Below are 22,841 nucleotides of genomic sequence, written 5' to 3' on the forward strand. Positions count from 1 at the left end.
GGGAGAGCGAGAGGGAGAGGGTGGCACGGAGTGGTCTCTGTCATTTAAAAAAAAAAAAAAAAGGGATGAAGGCCAGAAGGGGGTCAGTGATTATAGTGCCTGGCATCTGGGAAGCGCCCAGAACTGAAGGGGTCAATACTTCTCCCTATCACCATGTTGCCATCATCATCATCAACGTCATGGAAATCCCTCTCCTTGCAAGATCAGAACCTCATGCTTTGGGCCTTCTAGTGTATAGCCTCCTTATTACAGATAGGGAAACTGAGGCCCAGAGTGGGGAAACACTGGCCCAGGGTCACGTGTCAAATTGGTGGCAGAGCAGGAAGCAGCGCTCAGCCCCCGCCCCACTGCCCCCGAGTCCCCCGTGAGATCCCCATCCCTTCTCCTTGGCTCCCTCCCCGCTCAGGTCCTCGTCTGGGGAGCTCAGGGTCGGGGGGCCCTGGCACCCAGTCCCGCCCAGGCAGAGCCAGGGAGAGAAGAGGTGGCGGTGCCTGGAGGTGTAGGCACAGAAGCCCGGCGCGTTCTCAGCCCCGGCTCTTTGTCTGTGGCTTTGTGATGGTAAGTGCGGCTCCTAAATCAGTTCTGTGACACCGTTATTGTTGCCCAGCGCGCAAAAAGTCTAAACTTTTCCCCTGAGGTCAAGAATGTGGCCGGTCCCCAAGCCGCCAGGAGCAGGGGCCTGGGTGGCTGGGGGTGGGGCTGGGGCCTCACCCCGAGCCGGGGCGAGATGTGGAGGGGAGGGGGTCAGCGGGAACAAAACGCTTTGAAATGCCTCCTCTCCATCACTGCCAACATTGTCCGCTGCCCGCGGGGGGCCTGGCACCGCCTCGCCGGGGCTCCGGCCCCCAGCCCTGGCCAGGCCCGGCCCAGCATCTGAAAATGGACAGAAGGTTATTGTCCCTCTTCGCAGTCCTTTGTCTGCCCCAGTTCCAGATGTCTAGGCTGGGACCAGGGAGCTGACCCATGGTGGGCAGGGGGGAGAGGACAAAGGGGGAGAGCACGGGTCACTGCATCCTGAGGGGTCGTTCCCAGACCCTGAGATCCCACCCAGCCGAGGCCCAGTCACCTTCTGGGCTGTCTCAGCCCTGGGATTGTCCCTGTTCCCTTGTTCCTCTTCCCCCTCCCACCAGACCAGGTTCCTGGCTCAGGAGGGAAGGCCACGGGGTGCAGGAGTTCAGAGCGGGCTGCCTTGGGATCCCCCACCGCTCTACCCCAGTCATTGTGATCCTGGGCAAATCGCAGCCCTCTTGTAACCTGAGGTCGGCGGGCGTGGAGGTTCCACTGACCAGGGCTCATTGATTCACAAGTGGCGACAGAACCCTCCTGCGTGCCAGCTCCGCCCTGGGCGTGGGGGGACACGGGGCCGGGTGGGCCACTCAGACCCTTCCAGATTGCGGTTAGTAGTCCTAACAGAAAAGGGGTGATATCCGCTCCCCTCCTTGCCGGGTCCTGGGCCAACCACCTCACCTGTATTATCTTATCCTTTTCACAACAAAGTCAAGGACACAATATTTTCCAGCTTTGGACGTTGAGGCTGGGATGTCAAGTCACTTGCCCAAAGCTGGGCTGCTGGAAGCAGCAAAGCTGGGATTCTAGCCCAGGCTGACCCGTGGCCACGGACAGGAATGATCTGCTAATAAGCACTTGGAAGGTACTGAGCACGGAGCCTGGCCTGGCTCCAGGAGCTGGTGCTGTGAACTCCACCAGTTACCCCATTTCACAGATGGGCCTCCTGATGGATGCCCAGACCTGGGAAAAGGAAGTGGGGGTGGGGGGCAAGGAGCTCGTGGTGGGCGGAGGACTGAACTAGCACCACCACCAAGGGCTCCAGCTTGGGGAACCACCAGAGCAGCCCAGTTTATAACCCCAGCTCTGGGCGGGCTTGGGCAAGCCACTTAGACTCGCCACATCTCCCCTTCCTCATCTGTAAGATGAAAATCTTCGCTGCTTCACAGAACGTTGTGAAAATTAAGTCAGTGAATATGGTTAAAGCACTTAGCACAGTGCCTGGCACGCAGTGTGCAGTTCATGATAGCTTCTATTATTATTATTATTATTATTACTATTACTATTTTATTGTTCTGAACGGGGCTCCCATTTGTCCCTTTGAAACTTCCTCTCACCTGGGGTCACCTGAGGACAAGGCTCTGCCGAAGGGAGAGGGTGTCAGGTGAGCAGCTTTGGGGGGGTGGGGAGAGGGAGGCTTGGTCTTCTTGGGGTCTCTGGAAGTCTGTCCCCAGGCTGCTCCCCGGGGGCGGGGCGGTGGAGAAAGGAGCTGGGCCCAGAGGAGTTAACAGCTTGCAGGCCCCGGGCCCAGCCGCCCTGCCACGCCGCAGCTACAGCCCGGGCAAAGGATCTGAGCTGAGAAGCCAGGCCTGCTCCCTGATGGGCAAAACAGCTGGCTGCCTGGGGAAAACAGCTGGCCTTGCCCCAGCTTCCCGAGGACGGAGGCAGAACCTCAGAGGAGGATAGCTCCTCATCTGGGGTCCTGGGAGACAAGGGCATGGGCAAAAGGGAGAGAGAGGGTGGTCCGCTGGGGTGGGTGTAGGCGTTGGGTGGGACCCCTGGAGATGAGGGGGTGTGGGCAGATCCCTGGAGCAGAGGCCAACGTATGCAAGGTCTCAGCGGGATGTGCAGAGTGACTCCAGCTGGGCGAGGGGTCTCAGTCTCCCCTTAAAGAGGAACGATGAGGGGCAGGGGAGCCGAGGAGAGGTCAAGCCTGCACTCGGCCAGCCCTGGGTCCTCATGGAACGGGGCTTGGAACCTGAGCTAAGAGGGAACCCAGGCGGGTCTCCTGGACTCCTAAGCGCCGAGCTGTACCCAGGACCAGGAGCAAGGCATGGGCTCCTCCTCTGGGCAGGATGCTGGGCTCCCTTGACCACAAAGCAGGACAGGGGCCCAGAGAGCCCCCAACCCAGGAGACGTGAAGCTGGCAGCTGGTAAGAGCTCCGTCCACGCATTCTCTTCACCATGGGCCCCTGTTCCTTGCTTGCTTGGCTGCCAGGCTGTGAGGACCCCTAAACTCGGGACCCTGTGTGGGCCCCAGATACCTTCTCGCTGCCCCCGCGCACGGGCAGAGAAGCAGCACCCCCACACGAGGTGGGGCAAGATAGGCTGCTGGGGGTAAATAGGTATAGCCAGAGTCCCCACCTGCCTGGGCTCCTGGCCCCCAAGCCCCGCAGGCCAGACACCCCTAATTTCTTTCTGACCAAGGGGCTTCTCTAGCCCAACTTCCTAACCTCCAGGAAGAGGGGGTCGGCCCCTACCTTGGGTGCGCCCCCTCCCAGATGAAAGCCTCCCCACAAAGCCTTTGCCAGTGGGCAGGCCTTGGAGCAGAGGCTCCCAGCGAGGGGAGAAGGCACAGGGGAGGGGGACAATTCTTTCAGGGTCTCTAGTGCCCAAAGCCAGACGAAAGCCTGAGGCACTGGCGCCACCCCCTGGCTCTGGCCAGAACCACAAGGGCTGAAGGATGGCAGCGAAGATGCTGTTTTGGGTGGGCTGGGGGTGACCCAGAGCCTAGTAAGATGATAGTTCAGGGGTGGTCCGGACCTGTTCAGCCAGATGGGCCCAAGCCATCATTTTTTTCCAGGCATATAATCCACATGACCTGGAGAATGAGGCCAGAGTCCCCAGAGAACAGCAGCTTCAAACCTCAGCCTGCATCACAGTGGCCCAGAAGCCTTGTTGGTTTAACCTCCGCTCCCACGGCGCGTCCGGTTCCCTGGGTATGAAGAGGGGCCTAGGAATTCGCATTTCTAACCATTTCCAGGTGAGGCTGATGCTGGCTGGGTTCCGGGACGGTGCTCCGACAACCCCGCTTCCGCATTTCTGTGAACTTGGCCCAATATTACCTCTGTAGAGTATTGCCTATTCTTATATTTTGAGGCAAAAAATAGAGGAAATGGCCACACAGATGCATGATCAGTCCACCAAATAAATATAAAGACTATATATTTATTTGGCAGAGAGCAAGAGAGCACAAGCAGGGGGAGCTGCAGGCAGAGGGAGAAGCAGGGAGCCTGATGCAAGGCTCGATTCCAGGACCCCAGGATCATGACCCAAGCGGAATGCAGACACTTACCTGACTGAGCCCCCGAGCGCCCCTCTACCATATTTCTAGTGAGAGCCCATCCTATGTCCGCCTGGCCCTGCTCTAGGGCTGGGCATAAAATGGTAAATCAGGGTCCCTGCCTCAGAATTCACAGCAAGGTAGATCTGGCATGTGATCCCCCCCTTCTCCCGGGAGTCCAGAAGGTGGCTCAGAATAAGGTCCAGAGAGACCCCGAGTCACGTTCCACCAGCTTCTTCTCTGGTCTTTCCGATTCGGTAACCACCAGCAGGCCAGCTGCAAACCCCATCGCCCTGATTCCTCGCTCCGTCTCCCACGTGCAGTCCCATGAGGCTGGGGGCTCTGCCCACCATCATCTCTCCCTGAATGTGGATTTCCTGCCTCCATCCTTGCCTTCATCGTCCACCCTCTGTGTGGCAGCCAGAGCAATTTTTTTTTTAAGACTTTATTTATTTGACACACACACACACACACACACACACACACACACACAGAGCAGCAAGGGGGAGTGGCAGGCAGAGGGAGAGGGAGAAACAGGCTCCCCGCTGAGTAGGGAGCCCAATGGATACGGGGCTCCATCCCAGGACCCTGGGATCATGACCTGAGCCAAAGGCAGATGCTTAACCGAGTGAGCTACTCAGGCACCCCCAGAGCAATCTTTTTAAGACAAATCCCATCACTTCTCTGCTAACCGCCCACCCGCGGTGTCTTCCTATTGCACTTAAAAAAAAAAAAAATCCGGGGCGCCTGGGTGGCTCAGTGGGTTGAAGCCTCTGCCTTCAGCTCGGGTCATGATCCCTCTCTGCTCAGCGGGGAGCCTGCTTCCTCCTCTCTCTCTGCCTGCCTCTCTGCCTACTTGTGATCTCTGCCTGTCAAATTAAAAAAAAAAAAAAAAAAATCCAAAATCCTTCTGCAGTTTCAAGGCCCTAGGGGATCCTCACCTCTTCCCACTCTCCGCTTACTCACTGGGCTCCAACCACTGGCCTCCTTGCTTGTTCCCCTCACGGGACCTCGGCCAGACCTGTTCTGTCCCTGTGGAACACTCTTCCCCCAGAACTGCCCCCGGCTGGCTCTCCTTGCTCCCTGAAATAGCTCCACTGAGTTTTCTACTCAGTGTTGCCTCCCACCCCGAGCTGCTCCCTGTTCGTAACTGGTTCCATGTCACTCGCAGCACTTACCTTTCTTGGAAACTATCTCTTAATGGTTTGCTTGCTTCCTGTCTGTCCCCTCACCCGAATGTGAACCCCCTAGAGGCAGAGGTCGTCCTCCTTGGGCACCTTTTACCTGCACAACGTAGTGAGTACATATGTACTCTAGTGAATACGTGCTCAATAAATTCTTGTGGAATGAATGGGATAATATAGGATATATAACGTCAGGGTATGGGCCCCGACATGGCATGCAAAAGGCTTTCCAGAAGAACCAAGTTTAGGCTGATACAAGAGGGCTTGTAGGAGTTGGCCAGAGAGACCAGTTCAGGCAGATAGAAGCAAAAAAAAAGGGCGGGGGGCACCTTGGTGGCTCAGTGGATTAAGCCTCTGCCTTTAGCTGAGGTTGAGCTCTGCATCGGGCTCTCTGCTCAGCAGGGAGCCTGTTCCCCCCTCCCTCTCTGCCTACTTGTGATCTCTGTCTGTCAAATAATAAAATCTTAAAAAAAAACAAAAAGGATGTGGGACGGTCCTAAAGCATGGAATGTTCAGGAAACTGTACCTTGTCCAGATTGGCTTGAGCAGGAGATTAGAGGGGAAGGGAGGGGTAGGGGAGGGAAGAGGAGTTGGAGAAGGCCCATGTGGGGCCTCCGTGCTCCCAGTGGGCAGTCCCTGTAGGGTGGAAACCACAGGCATTTAGAAAGGGTGGCTGCAGGTAGAACGGTTTCCAGGGAGAAAGCTTGCGGGGCAGGTCTTTGGGAGACCCCGTAGGCCCCGTGAGTGGTGCTGGTTCCCTGAGCCAGGCAGGAAGGAAAGAGCTGACCACGTGCAGGAGATACTGAGAAGGCGGGCAAGGTGATGGAATGGGCTGAGAGAGGGGCGTGTCTGTCATCAGGGACACCCGGCTCTCCAGCTTGAGGGACAGGGAGGCTGAGGTGCCGTTCTCTAGACTGAGGAGGCCACGGGTGGGGGGGAGCACGTTTGGGGGGGAAAGTTGGGATTTTGTTTTGAACAGGTGGAATCTTGGAGCGCCTGGCTGGCTCAGCTGGTAGAGCATGTGACTCTAGATCTCAGGGTTGTGAGGTTGAGCCCTGCACTGGGTGTAGAGTTTACTTAAAAAACAAAAACAAAGTGGAGACACATGTGGGTTTTCTAGAAAGACAGAGTGGCCCATGCGGTCAGCTGCTGAAACGAGCCCTCTTGGATGAGGAGGGCAATGTCCATTGAGGGGAGTGACCAGCAGGACCCTGGTCTTGGCAGAGCAGTTCGGCCAGAGCAGCCACGATGGGAGATGAGGAAGGGAGACCTGGAGCAAAGCACAGATCCCCGTGCCAGAGGTTCAGAGGGAGAGAGAGAGAAGGCTGTGGCTGGGGGCCAGCAGGCAGCTTGGCATTTTCCTCTTTTAAGCTGGGAGAGATTTAAGTCCTTTGGAATGTCACAAGAAGCACCCAGAAGAGAGGGAGGCTGACGATCCAAGAAGGGCAAGGGGATGGCATTTGGAGCTTCGGGACCTTTCCATCATGAGGAGGGTGAGGAGGGGGTGTGTCTTCCATTGTACCAGGCAGTGAGAGCTGAGGCAGGCTTGGGGGCAGGGGATGGAGATTTGGAGGCTGGGAATGAGAGCTCTCAGGTGAGGGCTTCTCTTTTCTTGCTGGAGTGCAGGCTTCAGGAGCTGTGAGGTCCCGCAGAGGAGGCGGGGCAGGAGCACATGGAAACTGGCCCGTTGGGCCGGGCGAGAGTCCAGCTGAGAGTGGAAATCCTGGGTCTATAGTAGCCACACTGTGCCAAAAAGCAAGATGGTTACAGGGTTTTCCCAGGCAGGGATGATGGGGGAACCCACAGGCAAGGGAGTCAGTGACAGGATGGGTCACTGGATGGACTGCGGAAGGAGGAAGGGGACGGTGGGAGGCATCAGTGCACTCAGAGGAGAAGGAGGAGAAAGAAAACTTGAGGCCAAAGAAGAATTTGGGAGCCCCTGTGACCAATAGGGTGTTCTGAGGCTCTGGGATGACTGCAGGACAGGTCAGGTGGGGCAAACACAACTTGGCTTTAGAAATGGAATCCCCATTCTGGGGCTGGGTATGCCTTCCGACCAGAGGCCACCATGCAAGGGAGGGGAATCTTCCATGAGGCCTCAGACCTTTTGTAGCAGGGCCACTGGCCGCCAAAGCTTTGATTGGGACCCGCTGTAAGTTTGGGAGACACGCCAAAGACCAGGACTCCCAGGTTCGATGCCCCTACAAGGCTGCCCGGTAACCAGGCAAGTTCATCCCTTGCTGGTTCCCCACCCTCTTCCCTGACCCTGGGAAGAGCCTGAACGGAGACCCAAAGATGATATAGAAAAGTAGCCCCCCCCACCCCAACCCCTCCACACAGCCCATGGGTTGGGGGTGAATGGAAGGGGAGCCTGGCTTCTTCTCCAGTCCTGTCTTCTAGCCCCAGCAACTCTTTCCCGGCGTCAGGCTCCATGCAGAGAGAAGCTTCGAGTGCATTCATTCTTTCCAGGCATCACTGCAAACCCATCCACAGATGAGGACCAGAGGCTCAGGGAAAGTGTCCAGTCTGCGTTCACAGCAGGTACTGAGCTGGAGTCTGCCACTGGGGCCTTCAGGCCTCTCCCTTTCTGCCCTCCCCGAGGGGAAGCTGGAGCCCCCTCCCCATCTCAGCAGGGGCCTCGGGACCCTGACTCTGCCGCAGGGGAGGCTATACCTCCTGCTTTGAGCAGGGCGGGTCACGGTGCAGCCTCTGGGATGCCCCCTTGGACCTACTACACTGAGACTGAGTGTGGGCTTTGATCTCTTAAAAGGCCGGAGCAGCGCCGGCGCTGACCGCGGAGGAGAGGAGGACGACACGCGGAGGACGCCGGGCTCGGGACGAATCTGGATGGCGCGCCAAGATCCGGGAGGACCCCACCTGCCTCCCCCGCCGTGGGGTGTCACCGCGCAGGTCTGCGAAGTTCCGCGTGAGTCCGCCAGAGGGCGCCTGGGGGCGGAGGCGGGGCGGGAGCCGGGAGCCCGGCTAGGGCCGCGGCAGGTCGGTCCCGCCCCGCGGGGCTGCGGCTCAGGTCCGGGGGACGGGTGGGTGGCCGGGGAATCCGGACTCAGGGGCGTCGGACGCTCACTACAGACGGATTCCGGGGGCTGAACGCACCGGGCTTCGGAGTGGAGCGTTCTCGGGCGCCAGGGCGGCTCGGACGCCGTCCCCCCGGACCCTCCCCTGGGTCCCCCTTCACCCCCCCACCCCCGGCGCCCAGCCGGGATGGGGCTGCCCCTGGGTCGCGCGTGGGGCGGGTCTCCGAGCCCTGGCCCTCCGCCGCCCCTGGCCCAGGAGAGGACACTTGAGAATCAGCGCGTAGCGGGTGGGAGGGGGATCCCCGTCTTGGGGGGTACGCTCCCTCCCCCTCCTCGGGTTGCTTCGGCCCCTCCCTGGCCCCAGGCCCCGCCCCACCCCGGCCGCCCCGCCCACTCCCCTCCGCCCGGCCCGAGCCCCGGGGGCAGCCGGAGCGCCCGCCATGCCCGTCGCTCCCGCCGCCCCGCTGCTCCAGCTGCTGCTACTGCTAGGGCCGTGGTCCCAGGCTGCGGGCGTCGTGGAGCCGCCGCTGCCCGCCGTGGTCCTTACCATCCTGGCCCGCAATGCCGAGCACTCACTGCCCCACTACCTGGGCGCGCTGGAGCGGCTGGACTACCCCCGGGCCAGGCTGGCCCTCTGGTGAGAGATACCGGGCACTGGCACCCTCTGGGCATGTACCCCCCCTTCCCGCCCCACAGATAGCCTCCACCCCACACCCATGACCCCGTCTGCGTGGTCCAGACACCACCCAGACAGGCCCCTCCCCTGGCAGACAGGCCCCGCCCGGTCCTGAGCCCCTGGACCAGAACCCTTATCCCTTTGGCCCTGCAGACTGACCTCTGAGGCCTTAGGTTGACCCCGGAACACTCACTCCAGCCCCTACTCCTCTGGGGACCTCCTCTGGCTTTAAGTTGTGTCCCCTTGCCCCAGCCTCAGAGCCCAAACTCAAGCTCCCTTGGGCCCTGTGGTTGGCTTGACCTGGAGCAGGGCAGGCAGGAAGGGCTGGTGTGCCCTGGGTCCCCACGTGGCAGAGATCAGCAGAACTGGGGGTTCCTGGGGAGCAGGTGAGGGTGCTGTCTGGCTCCGTGCTCCTCTGCAGTGGGCACTCAGACCTGCTCCTCCTTCCCGGGGCTGGTTCCAGCCTCTCTGTGGAGGGTCTGGGTCCTTCCAGCTAGTCCCCCCACCCCCCAGAGCCCCTTCCCTAGAGTCTCTTCCCCAGGTGTCCCCACAGGGCTCCCTGGACTCAGAGGCCCCAGTCTGTGAAAGCCAAAGCAGGGAGGAGTCCCAAGCTGAGGTCGGGGATAGACTTGGGAGGACTGACCAGCTACCCCCCCCCACCCCAGCACATCCAAGTTGCACTGCGGGTGGAGGCCGGGCCTGGGGAGGCTGCCCACAATTACCACAGTTTGGGAGTTAGTTCCCACCCCCTACAGGACTTGACACGTAGTTAGTCTTCATTTCTGGGGAATTGGCTTAAAGGGGCAGTATCCCCTAAAACTTGGGATCTTGGCTAAGCTCTCTGTGCCCCCCGTCTGTCTTGGGAGCCCCTTCTGCAGAGGAGAGGTTATGCTCTGCGGCCGCGGAGTGCAGGCCCACCAGCACTTCTCAGGGATGTTCTCAGGAAGGTTTGGTCCTTACTACAGTTTTCGGGCGGAGGGAAGCAGCAGGTCTTCTGTCCGGTCCTAACTCAGAGAAGGGGAGGGACGATCTCCTGGCAAGGAAGGTGCAGTCCTCCCAGCCCAGCTGCTTTGTCTTTCAAATGCATTCATGTTCTGGTGTCTCAGCCCATGAGCCAGGCAGGACAGCTGGTGTCCCTTCCAGAGGGAGAGAGAGAAGCCTCTAGATGGACGGGACTTGCCTGAGGTCACACAGTAGGTCACAGACCTGTGCCCTGGACCTGGGGACTTGCCGTACTCTGTAGCACACGTCCTTCCCCCGCAGCACCCAAGCCTTGGCAGCATTGGTGCTCCAGGGGTCAAGGCTGCCTCGGGGTTTGGCCCTTCTATGGCGGTGCCCTCTCACCCTTCTTCCTCCCATGTCCCCAGGTGTGCCACGGACCACAACACGGACAACAGCACGCAGATGCTGCAGGAGTGGCTGGCCGCTGTGGGTGACGACTATGCCACTGTGGTCTGGAGGCCCGAGGGGGAGCCCAGGTGGTGATGGGGGGAAGGGTTCTTGGGAAGAGGGGCGGCAACCACAACCCAGAGAGGAAAAGAGACAGCCAGACAGCCAGACAGCCGCAAGCCACCACCTCCAGGCCAGGGCTCTATCTACTGCCCTGCCGCACAGGGGACCGCGTGCACCTGCCCCTGGCAAATTTCTCATCTCTTCACCCTCTCAGGTCCTATCCAGATGAAGAGGGTCCCAAGCACTGGACCAAAGAAAGGCACCAGTTTCTGATGGAATTGAAACAGGAAGCCCTGACCTTTGCCAGGGACTGGGGGGCTGACTACATCCTGGTAAGAAAGCCTGGCTAGATGGGTTTCCCACAGGTGGCAATATCTGTCCCTGACAGAAGTCTCGGTGTGACTTACCCACCTGTAGGCTGGACCCTTCTGCTAGCAACCTGAATTGGAACCCAGAGCTTGGATCCCTATGCATGAGGGCAGATTGGCTATGAAGCCAATCCCTGAGATAGACTGCAGGGTGTATACTGAGCCTAGGTTCCTGGGCTAGAGTCCGGAGTGTAAACTGAGCTTGGTTCCCCAGATAAGAACTCAGCATAGGTCTTTGGCTCTACTCCCAAAGTCAGATCTAGAATAAAAGCTCTTTGATCAGCAACTCAGGGTGAATCTCTGGCCCTGATCCCAGAGCCAGTGCTGCAGACCACCAGATCCTTGGTGCAGAAACAGACCTACTGGTTTACAGGTTAGAACTCACCGACAGGATGCCACTGGATCCCAGGAGACATTCAGGGGTCTCTGGCAATCTGGAGGGATCCCACTCAGTGATTTCTTAGGAGTACTGCCAGGCAAGGCTGGGGTCTGTGACAAGCCCTCTGGAAAGTTTGCAGATACAGACAACATTCTGACCAACAACCAGACGCTGAGGCTTCTGATAGAGCAGGGGCTGCCTGTCGTGGCCCCGATGCTGGACTCCCAGACCTACTACTCCAATTTCTGGTGTGGGATCACGCCCCAGGTAAGGCTGGGGATGGAGGCCTCGGGGTCTTTGGGCCATGGCAGCAGGGCAGTGTTCTGGGGATGGAGGGGTTCTGTCATGGTGAGAGCAACCCCTTTCTCCAGGGCTATTACCGTCGCACGGCCGACTACTTCCCCACCAAGAACCGCCAGCGCCGGGGCTGCTTCCGGGTCCCTATGGTCCATTCTACCTTCCTGGTGTCCTTGCGGGCTGAGGGGGCAGCCCAGCTCGCCTTCTACCCTCCTCATCCCAACTACACCTGGCCCTTCGACGATATCATTGTCTTCGCCTATGCCTGCCAGGCCGCTGGTAAGGACCAGCTCTCTGTGAGCACCCCTGGAGGCCTCTAGGGCTTTGCACATGCTGTTCCCTCTGTTTTGCATGCCCTTCCCCGGTCTCCAATCTTCAGTCCATCCTGTTAAACTCCTGTTAGTCTGGGTCGTAGCCTTTCTTGAGCCTGCTCCCCTGGGAGGTTAGATGTCCTTCTGGTTCCCCATCGTGGCACTTTCACATATTCCTTCATTAGGCAAATATTTATGGAGCACCCACCATGTGCCAGGCACTGGGGAGACAGTGGTGAGTAAAGTCAGGCAGTCACTGAACTGCCAGACTGGTCCCGTCTGTCCAAGGATCACACCAACCAATGTCCGATCACAGCCATGATGGAAAGGAACGCTTCTTAATTCTACATGCTCAGTGAGCTTAGACCAGAGTAGATCTGGTCAGGGAAGGCTTCCTGAAGTGTGTGAACTTTGAGGCTGAGATCTGAAGTATGGGAAAGCATTAACAAGTGCCAGAAAGAACATTTTGGGCAACAGGACAGCGGGTGCAAAGGCCCTGTGGTAGCAGGCAATGTAAGAAGGCAGGTGACAGGTGCACAGTAAGTGAGAGGAAGCATGGCAGAGGCTGAGGCAGGGAAGGTAGGCAGGGCCAGCTTATGTGGTCCTGACTAGCAAGCATCTGGTCTTTATTTTTATTTATTTGTTAAAGATTTTATTTATTTATTTGACACAGAGAGAGAGATCACAAGTAGGCAGAGAGGCAGGCAAAGAAAGAGGGGGAAGCAGGCACCCCGCCGAGCAGAGAGCCCGATGCAGGGCTTGATCCCAGGACCCTGAGACCATGACCTGAGCCGAAGGCAGAGGCCCAACCCTCTGAGCCACCCAGGCACCCCAAGCATCTGGTCTTTAGCCTAAGAACACTCATCAGAGGAGTGTGCGATTGGCTTCGCACACTGAAAAAAACACCCGGGTGTTGGCGTTATTTTTAAGGTGAAAAGTACCGCAGAGTGTTTGGGCTGGGTGGGGATAGATCCAATCCTGTGGAAGAGCCAGAGATGAGAGTGAGCCAGAGACACGCAGTGTTGGGAAAAGGATCTGGAGAGGACTGCACAGGCCAATTCAGGGAGAAGGAGAAGTGATGCTGGAACCCAGGGGCGCTGCCCCTGAGTAAGCAGTGGGCCCACGTGGCCGGGGGGGCGTGTTGTCATTGGCTTTTTCGTGCAAGAGGTGTTGGTGGAGTTGGCTGCAGACGTGTGAGGCCAAAAAAACACACACACGAAAAAAACAACATATCAGGCACAAAAGGCGAGGGAAGGGAAAACAAACCCGTGGAGAATCCATGAGGAGAAGCAAAGCGTTGCCGTGTTTTTGTCATTGCTACCACTGCGGCAGGTGTCAGCCACTGTTAACTGGTCAGCAGTTTGCAGGGGCTTTTGTCCCCATCATTCAGACTTCCAGCACCCAGCCACAGAGTCCCCGCACTGGTCCAGGCTCTGGGTGCCGCGCTGGGCCTGGGGTTGACTTTTAAGCAGATTCTGTGCGCCTGCCGCTCAAGAGTTCGCAGTTTTTAGGAGATAAAGAGAAAGAAGTAATTACAGTAAAGGCAACAAATACTGAAGAAATAGAAAAGGCCACTCTGGTTGGCAGGTGGAGGGCAGCGTGGAGAGGCGTGAGAGGGTGTGGGGTCACTCCTGAGGTCTGGGCATGAGAGGATGGGGCTGGATCCAGGTGGGGCCTTGAGTGGGTAGGGTCAATGGCCTGGCCTGAAGACTGTGGTCAGATGGGAGTTTGCTTCCTCCTCTCTCCCCATGACCCCCAGGGGCAGGGCTCTGTCCTGCTCACCCCCATCCCCCCACACCCAGCTGGTGCTGTAGACCTGTCTGTTGAATGTGTAAGCCAGCTCAGCTAGAAGAGTGCCTTAACCATTGTTTGAGTTAAGCCCTTTCTCCCTCCAACTCCACAGCAGGGGACTCGGAGTCCCAGAGAGGATGCCTGCCTTGGATCCCGAGAGCCCTGCCCCCTCCCTAGCCCTCACTTGTCCTCTCTCCACAGGGGTCACGGTCCACGTGTGCAATGAGCACCGTTATGGGTACATGAACGTGCCCGTGAAATCCCACCAGGGGCTGGAGGACGAGAAGGTCAACTTCATCCACCTAATCCTGGAAGCGCTGGGTGAGGGCTGGGAGCCGGGACGCTGGCCTGCGGCCACGGTGGCCTCCCACCCCCTTGGGCCCCTTCTCCGGGGCTCTGGACCTGACTGGGCAGTGGGCTTGGGGTCCCGGCCTCACCTCTAACTTAGTCCCTGACTCTGGGCAAGTCCTTCTCCCCGCTAAGCCTCAGTGTCCCCATCTATAAGACGGAGGCAGGTGGATCCTGTGATTTCTGAGGGCCCTTCCTCCTGGGTTCTGAGGGGGCAGGGGTAAAGGGGGGGCGCTGGGACTGCAGGGTCACTGCTGACAAGAGCCAATAGGGATTCATGTTGGGGGGTACTTTCCTCTGCAGTGGACGGTCCCCCCATGCGGGCCTCAGTGCACGTGTCCCGGCCCCCAAAGAGACCCAGCAAGATGGGGTTTGATGAGGTAAGTTCCCTCCGCCCACAGAGCTGGGGTCAAGAAGTGGGTGGGCTCTCCCCTCCCGCTACACCCACCCCTCCCGCACCCACCTTCCCTGCCTCCTCCAGGTGTTTGTCATCAGCCTGGCCCGCCGGCCCGACCGCCGGGAGCGCATGCTAAGCTCGCTCTGGGAGATGGAGATTTCTGGGCGGGTGGTGGAAGCTGTGGACGGCCGGTGAGGCTCCCCGGGGGCGGGGCCCTGGGCAGCTGGGGGAGCAGTGTGGTCCCCCGGAGCTCCCTGGGGATGGGAAGAACAGACAAATGAGCGGAATGAGCTGGCTGTCCCGGGAGGTGCTCAAACAGGGCCGGAGTAATGATTCTGCCTGAGAGTCCCAGGACAGAGGAAATGGGGCCAGGCGGCCCCCTCGGCCTATCGGAGGGAAAAGAGCACGGCTTAAGGCCTGGAATCTGGAGCCCCTAGGCTTGCGTTCCAGCTCTGCCACTTACCAGCTGGGTGACCTCCGGCAAGTCACCGGCCCCTCCCAGCCCTGCTGTGTGAATGGCACATAATTGTGCCTTCCTCGTAGCACTTCTAAGGGCTTGGTGAGGATTTAGCCAGGGCCTGACACATGGAAATATCCCAAAGGTTACGTGTCTTTATTATTATCAGGCTTAGTCTTCTCTGTCATGGACTGAGGGCCCTGACGGGTGGGGGAGGGGGTGGAGGCCAGTCCGGGGGAACCAGTGCTCACACGGCTGCACTCGCCCGCGGTGTCGGCCCCTCGTGCCCCCGCCCTTGCGACGGCAGGATGTCCATCCTCTCCTCGGCCCTGTCCCCCATGTTCATCCTGGGGAGCGTGTCCCTCAGGCTGCTGCCCGTCTCCCCGTCTTCTATTCCCGCCCTCAAGAGTCACCCTGGTCTTGGGTGGCTCTGGTTCCCCAGGTTGTCACCAATGTCTTCAGGCCACACGAAGCAGTAATAAGGACGAGACCTTTAAATTAAACTCCAGTGGGACGGCCCCCGATGGGTGCAGGCCAGGCCCCCCTCACCCCATGATTCCCGTCTCCCTCAGGACACTCAACAGCAGTATCATGAGGAGCCTCGGCGTGGACCTGCTGCCCGGCTACCAGGACCCCTACTCGGGCCGCACACTGACCAAGGGCGAGGTGGGCTGCTTCCTCAGCCACTACTCCATCTGGGAGGAGGTGAGGACGCTGTCCCCGCAGGGAGAGCTGTGGCGGGGGCACCCTGTTCACGGCTGTGTGCTCTGCACCCAGGGGAACCAATGGGTGAATGGATAAACCAAGGAAGACCTGGTCAGGCCCTTTAAACCTTCTGTGTGTTCAACCCTGTGCCGTGTCTGTTCTGTAATCTCTACGGAGCACATCCTGTGAGCCAGGAGATCTGAGAATACAGAGGGGAACAAGGAAGAGGCCCCTCTCTCCCTTTTGGGGGCTCAGGGACCAGAGTGGGGCACGGAAACCAGGGAAGAACCAAGTTTGCCATGGAGGGGAGATGTACAGACTGTCCTGGAGTGTGGATTGGCCAGAATTCCTGGCCTGGTGTGGGGTCGGGGTGGGCCTCACCATCGAGGGTCAGTGAGAAGAGCCTTCTGGGCAGAGGAAGACAGTGGGGCAAAGGCCCTGGGGCAGACAGGAGCTGTGTGTCCAGGGGATGGGAAGAAGAAAGGGCTCGGGCTTGGCCTGGAAACCTCAGCTCAGGGCTGGGAGTGGGTGAACACTGGTGAGAGGTCACTGCCTGGCCACTGCAGGAGGGACCAGGGGACTGGCCCTCCAAGGGGCATGAGTCCCCTCTAGGAGGCAGCACCCAGATCCACTCCTTATTTTTACTTTCCACTGTAGCCAAAATAGGAGCACGTGAGTTTATATTTGTTTATCTTCTATTGTTCCTTTTTGTTGTTATTGTTAAGATTTTATTTATTAATTTGACAGAAGGAGAGAGCACAGGCAGGCAGAGCGGCAGGCAGGGGGCGTGGGAGAGGGAGAAGCAGGGAGCCCAATGCAGGGCTCGATCCCAGGGCCCCAGGATCACGACCAGAGCCAAAGGCAGATGCTTAACAACTGAGCCACCCAGGCGCCCATCTTCTGCTGTCCCTGAACAGACTGAAGCATGACTTCCATTTCACCATTTACTAAACTGATTTCATGTTCTTTTCACATTTCCAGAAGTTACAAAAATACTTTTTCTTAGGGATCGTGAGGGCTTAGGTCTTCCTCCTCCCCCCAGCCAGCCCAGCTTCCTTTAGGACAGCTCAGGAGGCCGTGTGAGGAGCTGGGCCTGGAGTTTCCCTACTACAGCACAGGGACATCGTGTGTCCTGCCTCCTTAGGGTCCCTGGGATCTAGCAGCACTCAGTGAACACAGCCAAGGTTATGACTGCTATCACGAGTCTGCTTGGAGAGCTAGACTCGGGCCCTGGAGGACTTCAGTCCCCGGGCGGTGGGAGCCCCAGCAGGCTTTGGAGCAGCTGAGGGATGTGGCCAGGGCTGAGCCTTTGCCATATAACAGAGGCCAGGGAAAGTCTATCAGTGTCAGGCGGGGGAAGGGGACATCTAAAGAGCCACCCCCGTGTTGTGTGTCGTTCCCCCCACCCCACCCCATTATCGCAGGTGGCGGCCAGGGGTCTGGCCCAGGTCCTGGTGTTTGAGGACGACGTGCGTTTTGAGAGCAACTTCCGGGGGCGACTGGAGCGGCTGATGGAGGAGGTGGAGGCAGAGAAGCTGCCGTGGGACCTAATGTAGGCAGCCTATACCTGCGGGAGGGGGGTGGGGGGGCTGGGGGGCAAGGAGCGACCTCTGCGGCTCTGCCTCCTCCTGCTGGGAGCCTGGCCAGTCCTCCCCACTGAGCCTGGCCTGTGGGATGTGATTAGGGAAGGGGTCCTTGGACACCCTGGGGACCTACAGTGACTCCTGGTTCCCCTCGGGGTCACCCGCAGCTACCTGGGTCGGAAGCAGGTGAACCCCGAGGAGGAGGCCGCTGTGGAGAGGCTGCCGCATCTGGTGGTGGCGGGGTACTCCTACTGGACCCTGGCCTATGTCTTGAGCCTGGCGGGAGCTCGCAAGCTGCTGGCCTCCCAGCCCCTGTGCCGAATGCTGCCTGTGGACGAGTTCCTGCCCATCATGTTTGACCGGCACCCCAAGTGAGTCTCCGACGGGGGCCGGGCAGGGTCGGCTCATCCGGGGAGCCCACCGCGGCCAGGGCAGCCAGAGAGACTGAGGCTGGGTCACTTACTCGAGGTCACCAAGGAGTAGTCCGGCCTGGCCCTGGAGTCAGACCAACCTAGGTGTAAATTCTGGGCTGCCTGTGTGGTTCTTAGTCAAGCCCCGTCCCTGTTGTGAGCCTCAGTTTCCCCATCTGGAAAATGGGGAGACTAGTAACCCTGCTTCTTGAGTTTGTTGTGCAGTCTTGAGGGCGAGGTCTGTGAGGAGTCCGGCTCCGGGTAGGCGTGCGGTGTGGCTGGTGGGGCCCACCTCAGCCCACCTCAGCCTCCCCCCTGCCCCACAGCGAGCAGTACAAGGCGCACTTCTGGCCGCGGGACCTGCGCGCCTTCTCCGCCCGGCCGTTGCTCGCTGCCCCCACGCACTACGCAGGGGACGCTGAGTGGCTCAGCGACACGGAGACATCCTCGCCCTGGGACGATGACAGCGGCCGCATCATCAGCTGGAGCGGCTCTCACAAGACCCTGCGTGGCCCCCACCTGGACCTAGCTGGCAGCAGTGGGCACAGCCTCCCCCCACCACCCCACCCCCGGGATGAGCTCTAGGTGAGTGTGGGGCTGGGAAGAAGACCCCAGCCCCGTGTGCCTCGGTGTGCTCTCCCCTTCTAGGCTGTCTCTGGGTCTCTGTTTCCCCTTCTCAGCCTGCCTTCTCTCCTCCCTCTCTCTGGCTGTGCTCTGCCAGTCTCTGTCTGTGGCTCCCTGCATTTCTCTGTCTACCTCATGCTCTCTCTCTTTCTCTCCGCTTCTCTCTGTCTCTTGGACCTTCTCTGTGTCTTCTTTCTTTCTTTTTTAAGATTTTTTTTTTACTTATTTGAGAGAGAGAGAGAGATGAGCAGAGGAGAGGAGCAGAGGGAAAGGGAGAAGCAGGCTCCCTGCTGAGCAGAGAGCTACCGCCCACCATGTGGGACTTGATCCCAGGACCCTGAGATCATGACCTGAGCTGAAGGCACCCGTTTCACCGACTGAGCCATACAGGCGCCCTGTGTCTTTTTCTGTCTCTGCCTCTGGATATCGGGCTCTAGTTCTACTTCTCTCTTCTTGTCTCATCCGTCCCACCAGGGCTGGGCAGTGACTCCAGAGAACCACCCGGGAGCAGGCTGCCGCTGGCCAGGGAGCAGAGTTGGAAATAGCTTCAGGAGTCGCCACCAGGAGCCACAGACCCCACAGAGACCCGACTGTCACCTTAGGCATGGCCACTTTGTCTTCTGGCTCCCTCTTGCATTGGGAGAAACCACTCCAAGATGGGCCCCTTCTCTGAAGGTCATGGAGAGAAAAGGCAGGGCTCACAGGCCCTCTCACCCTGCCTGGTCTGACTCAGGGCCTGGGGTGGAGGGAAGGAGGGGGGCTCCCCAGCCTTCGGCTTCAAGCTGGACAGATGCCGGGAGCCCTGCCCTCTCTGTGGACCCAACTGCTGGGGCCCCTCCGCCACCTTCTACCTCCACCCCAGCCCCCTCCCCACTCGACACCTGGGTCTCACTTGCCTGGGCCCATCCTCTCCGCTGGCCACTGGGAAGTGCAGGGAGGTGGGAGGAGAGCCCTTGCAGGCCTGGTACCCAGCACAGAGTAGGCCCTCAATAAAAGCCAGCTGGTGTTTGCACTTTATATTTTTAACTCCTGGACCAGCCTCTTTGTGTGCCTTGAGGTCTGGGAGGGAAGGGCTCCCGATCCATGGATGGGCTGTTGGAGCGACACAGAGGGGAGGGCAGCCTGGGGGAGGAGTCAGGCTGACCTGGGATCACCATCTCCTTGCTAGGTGATCTTGGGTGGGATGCCATCCCTCCCTGGGTCCTAGTCTGCTCGGTGGTGAAGTGGACATGGAAGAGAAGCATGGCAGGGCCTGGGTGGGTATAAATGGCCAGATCCAGAGCCCAGTCCACAGTGAATACTCACACACTGAGGCCGTCCTGGGCATCACCAACCCCACCTTGCTGGGCAGGGTGGGCTCAGACCCAGGGCTGCGGAGCCTCCTCCCCTTTCACTCTTTGCTTTGTGCAGGGGCCGCCCTGCCCTGGAGAGGGATGGGGGAGATGGATCCGAGGCTCACCTCTGGCCCTAACCCGCGTGGCCACCAGAGGGCGAAAGAAAGCAGAACATGGACCTTTGTGGGCCAGGGCGCCCTCTGCTGGTGGGGGTCCCACAAGGGGAAAGGAAGCCTGGGGTATCTGGAATCCGCCTGTCGTGCTGCTGCCGGGCTACCTACAACAGCTCCAGGTTCTCCGGCTCTATTGCTTGGGAGCTGCTGGCTTTCTTCCCTCCGCATCCTCCCTCCACAGGGCCAGGCATCTGGGCCCAGCACCTGTCTCCAATGCCTGCACTCCAGCAGCTGGAGGGGGTAGGGAGGTGTCTCCTTGCCTTGGCCTCTACCAGCACAAGTCTATGGCACTGGCGTGTCTAGGTTTCCTTCTTCAGAGGAGCCTCCTCCCCTGGCAGTCCCTTGACTTGGTTGTACAAGCACCGGGGTCCTGGCAGAGTCAGGCAGGCACCCCTTGCTTCTGTCCTGGGGATGAGGTCCAGCTGGCCTGGCTTTGGTCCTGGGACCTGGCATGGCTGTGAGTAGGACTTTGGGTCAAAGCTATTGTTTGACCCAGGTGCTTTGTTAGTTCCAAGAGTGAAAGTCATCAATTCCAGATGGTGATGATCTTGAGCAAATACCTTTTCTCTCTAGGCTTCCAGTGTCCCCTTCACTCATTAAAACAACCATTTATTTTATTTATTTATTTTTAAAGATTTTATTTATTCATTTGACAGAGAGAAACAGGAAGAGAGGGAACACACAGGCAGGGGGAGTGGGAGAGGGAGCAGCAGGCTCCCCGCAGAGCAGGGAGCCTGATACGGGGCTTGATTCCAGGACCCCCGGATCATGACCCGAGCCGAAGGCAGATGCTTAATGATTAAGCCACCCAGGTGCCCCTAAAACAACCATTTATTGGGCCCATCCTATGAGCCAGGTTTAGGCATGACGGATACAGCAGTGCATACAAGTGTCCCCAAAATTCTTGACCTAGTGCTGCTGACATTCTAGAAGAGAGAGAGGCAGAAATAAGTAAGTAAATATTAGAGGGGTAGGCGCTATAGAGCAAAATGAGGGAGAAAACATCAAGTATGGTCTGAGAAGTTAACATCTGAACAAAGACTCAGACATGAGGGGGCGAGCTGTGGGGATATCTGAAGCAAGCCCATTCCAGACCAAGGGAATAGCATATGCAAAGGTCCTGAGGTAGGAGCAGGACTGGCAGGTTTAAAAGACAGCAAGGAAGCCAGTGTGGCTGGAACAGAGTAAACAAGGCCTGGAGAGCCTGGAGATGATGGAGCCAAGTTCAGGGCCACAGCAAGGAGGACCTTGGAGGACATTCTGGCTTTTACTCTGGAACAGGGGGCCCCTAGAGGGTTTGAGGCTGAAAATTGACTCTATCTAACTTATTTTAACATGATTACCCTGGCAACTGTACTAAGAATAAACTGTAGGTTGGCTCAGAAGAGAAACAAGGAGAGAAGTTAGGAACCCATTGTAATAATCCAGGTGAGACACACGGGGCTTCAGACCAGGGAGTTCGCTAGCAGTGGGGCGGTGAGAAGAGCTTCCCTCGATGGTGGCTGGTCCCTGCAAACCTCGGTGCTCCTGGAAGCCCCAGCATGGGCTCCCCAGGCAGAGAAAGCTGGTGTGAGCTGTCTCTGTCCTTTCTAGTTCTGTGACCTCAGGCAAGTGTCCTGAGCCTCCTCTAGCCTCAGTGTTCTGCTCTATAAAATGGGGTCAGCACTCGTGCCAAGCTGACTGGATGTGGTGAGGCCTGGCCGAGCTCATGCAGGTGAGCACACTGCCCGATGAAGAGGGAATGCCGCACTGATGGTTGCCGGCATCACGGCGACGCGCCAGTGACAGAGTGGATCAGGATGGGCTTGGGACGTCTGCCTGAGTCAGAAGAGAGTGGGGGGCTCTGGAAACAGATAATCTAATTTCCAATTTCCTCTCTGCCTCTTGTTTCTGCTGCTTAAGTAGGTACCTCTCCTTGTGGTAAAACCCTTCCGTTTTCTCCTCTGTAGAATGGAAGAGGCGTGATTTTGTTTTAAAGATTTTTATTTATTTATTTATTTATTTGACAGAGAGAGAGAGAGAGAGAGAGAGAGAGAGCTGTGCACAAGCAAGGGGAGCGGCAGGCAGAAGGAGAGGGAGAAGCAGGCTCTCCACTGAGCAGAGAGCCCGACTCAGGGCTCCATCTCAGGACCCCGGGATCATGACCTGAGCCGAAGGCAGACACTTAACTGACTGAACCACCGAGGCGCCCCGGTCTCAAACTTTAGAGGTCATCTGAATCCCCTGCAGAACGTGTTCAAACACAGGCTGCTGAGCCCCGTCCCTGGAGTTCCATATTCCGTAGGTCCGGGTGGGGTCCGAGATTTGCACCTCTACCATGTTCCCTGGTGGTGCTGACTGGTGCTGGGGTGTGGGGACCACACTCAGAACCATTGGTTTGGGCAACTGCATAACCAGGACTCTCAGTGAACCCGGAGTCCATCCAGTCTCAGGAGCGCAGGGCCACTGGTCAAAGGGCCTAAGAGGAGCCTAAGCCTTAGTAAGGCCTGGAATTTTCTTTCCACCAGTTCCACCTGAGAGAAAATGCCAGGCCCTCTCTGGAGCCCAGAGTCCTTCTCCCCAGGTCAGTAATGTGAGGGCTGCCTCAGGCTCCTGGGGGATGGGGCTCCAGGATGGAAATCACCGATATATGGGCCCTTGGGCAAATGGAGATGAGCCTGGGCCAGGGCTGGGTCAGGGCACTGCGGGGCATCCCTCTGCTGTTCGCTGCTCACAGGGTTGGAGCTCCTAGCTAGCTCCTCCTTCAACTGTGGGTCTTTCTAACCAACAACACAAGCCCACATTCATTGTTGAAATTTGCAAAAACAGAAGGAGGTAAATAAAACCATCAGTGTTAACATTCTGAGACCGTGTCTTCTGGTTTAAAAAGAATTTTTTTTTAAGTAGGCTCTATACCCAATGTGGGACTTGAACTCATGACCTCGAGATCAAGAGTTTTGTGTTCTACTGATTGACCAGCCACATGCCCCTAGAATTTTTTAAATTTCTTCTTTCCTTTTTTTCTTTTATACGTTTTATTATTTGTTATTTATTTTTTTTAAGATTTTATTTATTTATCTGACAGGTAGAGATCACAAGTAGGCAGAGAGGCAGGCAGAGAGAGAAGTGGAAGCAGGCTCCCTACTGAGCAGAGAGCCCGATGTGGGGCTCGATCCCAGGACCCTGAGATCATGACCTGAGCCCAAGGCAGCTGGTTAACCACCCAGGTGCCCCAGAGTGTGCAATTCTTGAGCTCAGGGTAATAAGTT

General features: G+C 58.1%; 1 protein-coding gene across 1 annotated transcript; it reads left to right on the top strand.

The window, feature by feature from the left end:
* The first annotated feature begins 8,728 nt into the window (after positions 1-8,728).
* On the top strand, positions 8,729-19,103 carry LOC111145975 (cerebral endothelial cell adhesion molecule). Its single transcript, XM_022501321.1, has 13 exons — positions 8,729-8,925; positions 10,332-10,442; positions 10,631-10,748; positions 11,296-11,430; positions 11,535-11,739; positions 13,764-13,883; positions 14,214-14,290; positions 14,392-14,498; positions 15,337-15,469; positions 16,894-17,021; positions 17,220-17,423; positions 17,789-18,047; positions 18,561-19,103. The coding sequence occupies exons 1-12, from the start codon at positions 8,729-8,731 to the stop codon at positions 18,045-18,047; spliced, it is 1,794 nt and encodes a 597-aa protein (XP_022357029.1). The 3' UTR covers positions 18,561-19,103.
* Positions 19,104-22,841: the final 3,738 nt, after the last annotated feature.

The sequence above is a fragment of the Enhydra lutris genome, unplaced genomic scaffold (genome assembly GCF_002288905.1).
Source record: "Enhydra lutris kenyoni isolate GAN:26980312 unplaced genomic scaffold, ASM228890v2 scaffoldscaffold13, whole genome shotgun sequence".
NCBI classification, from domain to species: domain Eukaryota; kingdom Metazoa; phylum Chordata; class Mammalia; order Carnivora; family Mustelidae; genus Enhydra; species Enhydra lutris.